Source organism: Rousettus aegyptiacus, unplaced genomic scaffold, assembly GCF_014176215.1.
Source record: "Rousettus aegyptiacus isolate mRouAeg1 unplaced genomic scaffold, mRouAeg1.p scaffold_m13_p_8, whole genome shotgun sequence".
NCBI classification, from domain to species: domain Eukaryota; kingdom Metazoa; phylum Chordata; class Mammalia; order Chiroptera; family Pteropodidae; genus Rousettus; species Rousettus aegyptiacus.
The window spans coordinates 15,763,713-15,771,536 of record NW_023416311.1 but is presented as its reverse complement, the minus strand read 5'-3'; the positions used below and the strand labels follow the sequence as shown (position 1 = coordinate 15,771,536).

Below are 7,824 nucleotides of genomic sequence, written 5' to 3'. Positions count from 1 at the left end.
ACGGGGCCAGGGTAGGAAGGAGAGACGCGCTTCTGAGGAAATAAACTTTATTAGGAGAGTTTCAGCAGCCGGTGGGTGGAGCTTGCAGTCTCCCTCCCCTCCCTGGCTTGTTGTGGTGCCAGCCCCTCCCTTGCAGTGAGAGCTGGTGACAGAAAGGGCACAACCTAAAGGACAGAGCCATCAGGGCTGCTGTGTAGTTGCCTGAAGACCCGCCCCCTACCAGCTGCCCTTGTGTCTCAGGAATGGCCCTGCGGTTGGGAATGGCGTGTCCTGCTGAAAACTTGGATGCGCTGTTAAGCAACCCACTCGGGTGCTGGGATGAGGCGCAGTGTACCATCCTCACTTCGTGAAGTTCTAGAAGTTTCTTAGGCTTCACAAGCTGTACTTGGGAGAATGCCATGGGCAAAATGAACCAACTCCCTTGACAATAAAGGAGCTAAACCAAAACTCCACAGGGCCAGGAATGCAGAAGGGGTGTTGTAGAAATGCACGCTCTCCCCTTCTAAGCAGGCCTGTGGCTACACAAAAGTTTTCCTTTCAACAAGAAAGTCAGGGTCTTCTACCGATGACCAGAAAGTACTAGAAGAGCTTTTGCAGCAGTAGGCCCTCAGGAGTCGTTCTCGACCTCCTCCATCACCTCCTCGTCCACCTCCTTGGGGTCCTCCATGCTGTTGTGGCGGATCCGCTCGGGCATGATGCGCACCAGAGGGATGCCCAGGCCTTGGTGCACGGCGTCCACGGCCCGCTGGTTCACGTAGTAGGACACGTTGGCAGCGGGAAGTCTCCTCCGCATCTCCTCCAGATACTTGTAGGCCTGCGTCACACACAACAGCCATTATTAGGTTAGCCCATGTGAAAACCAAGGGCCCAAGGCTTTCGTCTGCTGCAGTGTTTCCTGAACGCATGCCCCCTGAAGTCAGAGGAAAGCAGGCCCTGCTTCTCAAGTGAGCAGGAGGAGGATGCCTTCATTCAAGGCACGCGGGTGCAGTCTGGAACTTTGTAGCCTATCGTGAGGTGGTGGTGTCTGAGGACAGCCTGGCTCAGGCTCCGGTGGTCAGTGCTGTGAGCTGTGATAAGCGCTACCAGCTGAGTAGGTACAGCCACTTCTTTGAAAACCCTGGGAGCAGCCCATGTACGAGCACCCATGTGTGTTTTGGGACTCTGCTCCCTTTAGGATCTGTTTGCCTTGGAGGCACACAGGGAGACCCCAAGGGAAGGACGGATTCACAGTTCCATCTTTTTCATGTACTTTGAGGCATATGCTTGTTGAGTTGGAGAGCAGTCAGCAATATGTACATGGTTTGTCCTAATTTTGACCAAGCATCCAATGTACCCCAGTTAATTGGGCCTATGATTAATTTGAGTCTCTTGTGTCCTTGATCCTAGGCTGGTAAATTATGGAATTGTCAGCAATTTCCCTTGGTCCCACCAGTGGGAATCTGGGAGAGCACTGGGGTACCACATAGAGTAGCTCAGGGGTAGGGGGTCTGAGGCAGGACAGGCATGCTTACATCTGCTACGCCTGCTACACCTGCTCACGGTTGCTTTGCCTGCCCACACCTGCTGTGCATACCCACACCTATCCATACCTGCTATGCCTGCCCATACCTGCCCGTACCTGTTACACCTGCCCATACCTGCCTGCCACGACTGCTGATACATGCTACACCTGCTTATAGCTGCCCATACCTTTTACGCCTGCCCGTACCTGCTTCACCTGCCCATACCTGCTTCACCTGCCCACACCTACCCATACCTGCTATGTGTGCCTGTACCTGCTCGTACCTGCTACACTGCCCATGCCTGCCCGTAGCTGCTGTGCCTGCCCATACCTGCCCATGCCTGCCTACACCCGCCATGCCTGCCTGCACCTGCTAACATTTGCTACACCTCGCCCATAGGGAGGGCCGCACACAAGTGTGAGGGGGAAGGAAGAGGGCCTCATGTGGCTTCTAAGGCATACCCACAAGATACACTTCATATCAATTCAGAATGTGACCAAAATTTCTAGGAGTTTCTAGTTTTCCTTTTGAGGAATAATGAGCAGATCTCAGTATTTCTTAACGGTGCTAAAAACTTTTAGAACAATTTTATTTTGGACAGATATAACTTAAGATACGAAAAATAAAAGATAAAGATTATAAATATAAAAAATAAGATACGGCTTTTGGAGGGATGTGATGGGCACAGCACAGCCCCCCAGGAGTTCTCACACCAGAGGGAGAGGAGAGAGCCACATAGGAGGAGGCTTCCGTGGACGTTTACCACGTACCCGCTGTGGGCCAGGCGCTGTGCTAAGCACACAGGACACAGTGCGCTAAGACCAAGGCTGGCCCAGTGTAGGAGCAGCAGTGAGGGTGGCCAGAGCTGCCAGTGGAGAGGTCTGGCAGCAGGCAGAGTTCGGGGAATACTGACACTGGGGGCGGGGGGGAGGGGAGGAAGGGAAGCAGCAGCCGATGCAGGAAGACCCATGTGGTCAGGAAGGACCCAGTGGTGTAACTTCTTGGTGTGCAGAGCTGGTTTCTTTAGTAAAAGGCAGGAGCAGAGTTTCCAGAAGGAAGACATGGTCACCAAAGATGGGTGAAGGACAACAAAGAAACATTACTGGATGTCCTGACCACTGAAGATACTCACTGTCCAACATCAGGAGTGTCGGAATTGGACTCTGCTGACAGGGCAGTGAGAACTGAGTGGGTGGGATGAAAACAAGGTGAGGAGTTTGGAGGTGAAACGGAGGAGGGACAGCAGAGCGGCAACAAGGGGCTTCCTTTGCCCACCAAGAGGAAACGTGGGCATGCCTAGCCTTTCCAGATGTATAGATTTAAAAAAAAATTAGAGTTACTAAACTCCATAGGCTTCCAACAAGGGTCAAGAATGTGGTGGAATACTCAAGATATGATTTTTCTGTTAATTTTGAGGATACAGTGGTCTGGGCATCTCTGCAGTCCAATTGTGTTTTCATTTATTTTCTTTTCGCGATCAGATTTAGAGCTGTTTTCTCCCAACAAACACATGGGTCAGTGAGTGCACATGGTGGGGGGCTAAGAGGAAACAAGTGCTCAGACCAGGAAATCTGGGTTTCATGGTGCTGACCTTTCACACTGTGGGGAGCTGCTGATGGATAACTTTCCTGTGAATTCGGAAAACCACAGTTTAATGGGGCTGGCATAGTTCACTAGCAACATTTCTGAAACTAACTTGTCAATACTCAGTTAGGGAGCTGAGAGATTCCTTGGGGTCGCTAGTCTCGCCAGAAACTATCTGTTGGTTAACTGAACCGATGGTTGAAGGAGACCAATGTAGGCAGAGTATGTGGGTTTGGCAAAGTCTGCATGACACCTTTTGGAACACAAAGGAAAAATGCAGCCAGGTGCAATTTTTATGTTGGTTATAAGAAGATTATGATTGAGAAGAATGAGAGAAGCTTCTGGTAATAACCGAGTAACTCATATTAGATCAGCCCTCTCACACACAATAATAAGCTGGGCAAAACATAAAGATACCAGAGAACAACTGAGACAGGTGGATGGGAGGGAATGGACATTGAGAAGGAGGGAGGAGCAAGGGGCGAGTTTCTGGCTCGTTGTAACTTTTTCCACAAGGGAGGCCCCAATCAGCGCTACTGTGAGAAGCTAAAAGGTATATACAATAAAAAGGGCTCATAGAAACCCACACTCTTACTGGCTTAAAGACTAGAATCAGAATTGGGGTCAACCATAGCAGCTGGAATGTGAGAAAATATTGGAAAAGAGTCATCGAGGGAGAGCCCAAATTCTGAGTATGAACTCTGCCCCGATCTCTGGTGGATCCTGTACTCTTCGTGTGGTGGGGATAGTGGCAGACTTCAAGGAGCCTGACCAAAGCTAAAGTACTAAGCCGAGATTATAGCTGCTGCCCACCAGAGGGGACAGTTTAGACTCTGAGTTGAGCAAAGATGATTGCAGGCAGGCAGGCAGGAAGGAAGGAAGGAAGGAAGGAAGGAAGGAAGGAAGGAAGGAAGGAGAAAGAAACAGTAATACTCTTTGGAGGAACATAACAGAATCTGGAGTCTCTACAATGGTTTATCCCATTGGATAACATTGTATGTCTAGAACACACACACACACACACACACACAATGCTAGACATAAGAACAGAAAAACTTGACCTAGACCCCAAAGAAAAGACATAATGGAGACTATCTTGACATGTTCCAGATATTGGAATCAGCAGCAAAGACTTTAGAGCAGCAATTATAACTATGCTCATATATAAAGGAAAATAAGTTTTTAATGAATGAATAGGAAATATTCATAAAGAAAAAAACTAAGTTTTAGTTTTATATAGTTTCAAATAATAGAGGGAAAAGATAGAAAACAATGAACAGTAATTATAAATGTCTGTCCACTTAGTATAAAAAAGACTAACATTTAATTCAAGTCCCAGAAAGACAGAATGAGGCAGAAAAAAATATTTGAAAAAAAAATGACAAATTTCCCAAATTTAGTGAGACATAAAGTTACAGATCTAAGCAGCTCAGTATCACTACAATGAAAATGACATCATCATCAAACTGCTGAGAACCAAATATAAAGAGGAAAGTCAGAGGGTGGGGAAGAAGGGTAGCAGGGAGAGTAAGAGAAGGAGAGAGCATGAGCATGAGTGCGCGTGCTTTGGAGACCTAAAGAGAGTCCTAGCTGCCTCTTCATCTGACTAATGACCAGTGCATGTGAGTGAGGAAAGCACCCGAGGCCACAGAAAGACCATTAGGAAGGAGTAGGCGGGGCAATCCCCGAGACTGACCACACGGGCCAGGGCCAGGAGTAGTTCACGCCCCACCAGCCTTGAGGGAAGACCTGCCAACACGCTAGGTATCAAGAATTCTTAAAAGGGTATTGCCTTGGTAGTGGGGTGAAATTACCCCAGATTCAATGCTATTCTGGACCCATCTGATGAAGATAAAATACAGCCGCAAAAGGATCAAATTGTTTCTAAGTAACTTACTCTTATCCCAGAACAAAGCTCAATAATATTTATAAGAATACACTCACAGACACAATATTTATAAGACTACACACACACAGGACTCCATCACTCAACAACCTAAAACATTTAAAATGTCTGGAATCCAATAAAAAATTACCAGGTATGCAAAGAAGCAGGAAAATATGAGCCATAGTAAAGAATTGATAGAAATAGATCTAGAATTGACACGAGTCAAAGACTTTGCAATAGCTTTTATAAATATATTTCATATGCTCAGGAAGGTAGGGGAAAGAATAAGCATAACAAAAAGACATGGAAGACAAAGAGAAAAGAACCAATATAGGTCACCAGGGATAGAAATTATGTCAGATGGAAAATATGGGTGGGAGTAATGTCTGAGTATAGAAAGAAGACTGATGAACTTAAAGCAATAACAAAAGCAACTGCCCAAAATGAGAAACAGAGAAAAAAGTCTGGAAAAAAGACAAGAAAAAATAAGTTGAACCAGGAGACAACATCTGTAAGTAATTGGAGTTCAGAGGGGGGAGGAGAAAGGAATAGAAGGCAACTTCCTACAGACTGTGAGAAAACACCAGCAGCGTGTATGTCCGATCAAGGAAACGTATCTAGAACGTATAAAGACCACAACCAACAGTAAGACAAACAATAGTAAATGATGGTAGAAAGATAGTAAAGGATTTGAGCATTCGCAGCAGGAGACAGCCAGTGAGTCATTAGTCATTAAGAAAAGGGACATTAAAACCACAATGAGATACCACTATCCATCCACTCACCAGGATGGCTGAAGTGAGACGGATCATACCAAATGTTGGCAAAGATGAAGAACTATACTCGTGTGGATCATGAGATAAATTAGTTACTTACATGGAACACTTTTTTTTTTTTTTTTTTTTGTAAAAAACGACTTAAAGACAAACTGTGGTTATTCAGATTTGGGAATGCAGCAGACTTTTTTTCTCAAAAATGAACAAAGCGAGCTTGCCACTTTAAGGAAAATAGTAACTAACAGTATTCTTGCTAGGGATAAAATTTAAGCTTTCAAACAAAAGTTAGAATTTCAGAAACCTAATGTAGTGGGCACCATGAGCTAGACATCTTTCTAACACTTAAAGGCTTTTCTGACAAGATCAGTGGTGAGTGATATCAGCAAATGAGGTTTTTTGATATGCGTAATGAAATGTACATTTGCATAACTCAGTGAACCGACATTTTCCAAATGACCAAACGATGTTACCAAATCACGTGTGTCTAAAAGATCCAAGATAGACCAATGGGTTTGATGTAGCAGAGTACAAAAAGACGCTGGTAGGATTTCAGATTCCTCACTGCAACTAACTGATGAAATAGCACTTGTTGGTGCAAAATCAAAAAAGATCTACAAATATCTGAGAAGGCTACGATATACTCTCCCATCCTCACCTACATATTGGTGTGAGGTTGGATTTTCTTTATATGTTTCAACTGAAACCACCTATTTTACTGAATTAAATGCAGAGGCAGAAATTGAGGATCCAGCTGTCTTCTATTAAGTCAGACATTAAAGAGATTTGCAATAATGTAAAGCAATGCTATTTTCCTCACTAAACTTCTTTGTTTTGGAAAATAGTTGTTTTTAATGAAAATGTGATTTATGTTAAGATACAATGGGTTATTTTATTTTTAAATAACTTAACAAATATTTTTCTAATTTATTAGTTTTATTTCTAATATAGTAAATATTGGCAGATATAATCTACATAAATAGAGTCCTCAATTGCTTTCCTAGTGCAAAAGGGCCCTGAGACCAAAATGTTTGAGAATTGCCCTGTTAATTGAATTATCAAAAACCTTCCACAGAGAAAGTTCCAGGACCAGGTAGGTTCGCTTACGCATTATGCTTTCAAACAGTTAAGCAACGACATTGATCTTATATAAACTCTTTTAGACAATGTAGGAGGTGGGCACACTTCTTGGTGTGTTTTATAAGGCTAAAGAACCCTGATATGAACCATGAAAAAGACACTACAAAACAGAAAAGAGAGAAAAGTTTGGTAGTTTCTTAGAAAGTTAAGCATACACTCACCATATGACCCAGCAATTCCACGCCCAGGTGTCTACCCACGTGTTAGCAGTCTAAGGGGGGATCGGGCAGGATGTCTGCACCTTTCAAATGGCTCGGAAAAATACCCATTTAATGTATAAAATAGAAATGGAAAAACATTTATACAGAATGAATAAATAAATGTGGCAAAATGTTAAAAACTGGTGAATCTGGTAATGGGTACACTTGGGTTCTATTATTCTTGTAACTTCTCAGTTTGAAAGTATTTCAAAATAAAAAAGACTAAGAAATCAAAAACAAAAACAGGAGAGGCACCTCCTCCATGGTAAGCTCGCAACAACTGCGGGCAGAGGGCAGGGGTGCTGTGGGCGGGCCCCACCACGGGAAGCAGAGCCCTCTATTATGCTGAACCTCACCATCTGGAACTCCTCCATCTGCAGGTAGTGCTCCACCAGGAAGCCATAGACATCCCCAATGCGAATGGTGCTGTCCAGGTCTGGCTCCTCCAGAAGCAGCTCACACTGCTTGACTGACTCCTTGGGGTCCTCGCTGTATGTTCTGCCGAGAGCATAAACAGCCTGAGTCGGAACCCAAGACACGGGCTGGGTGTCAGAGGTCAGAGCATACCCTTAGCCCCAAGGAGGAGCTCTTGGGAACTGCAGGACGAAACTTTGGTGAAGGTAATTGTTGTGAATTAAATTAATTCATGAATGAGTTAGTTCATAAATTCACTCCTTTGTTTAACAAAAACTTACTGACTGCTCACTGTGCCAGTACTCTGCTAGAGCAAAGGTTTG

The 7,824-nt window shown here is 44.5% G+C and overlaps 1 protein-coding gene across 2 annotated transcripts in view; it reads right to left on the bottom strand.

Moving 5' to 3' along the window:
* Positions 1–30: 30 nt before the first annotated feature.
* The window catches only part of IFT140 (intraflagellar transport 140), an 88,471-nt gene continuing 80,677 nt past the window's right edge, over positions 31–7,824 (bottom strand). For both annotated transcript variants that reach the window (XM_016136626.2, XM_036225239.1), the window contains exons 29-30: positions 7,444–7,585; positions 31–814 (exon numbers count right to left, since the gene is read on the bottom strand). In XM_016136626.2, the coding sequence (XP_015992112.2) occupies positions 608–814; positions 7,444–7,585 (349 nt within the window). In that variant the 3' untranslated portion in view covers positions 31–607. The remainder of the gene's footprint in view (positions 815–7,443; positions 7,586–7,824) is intronic.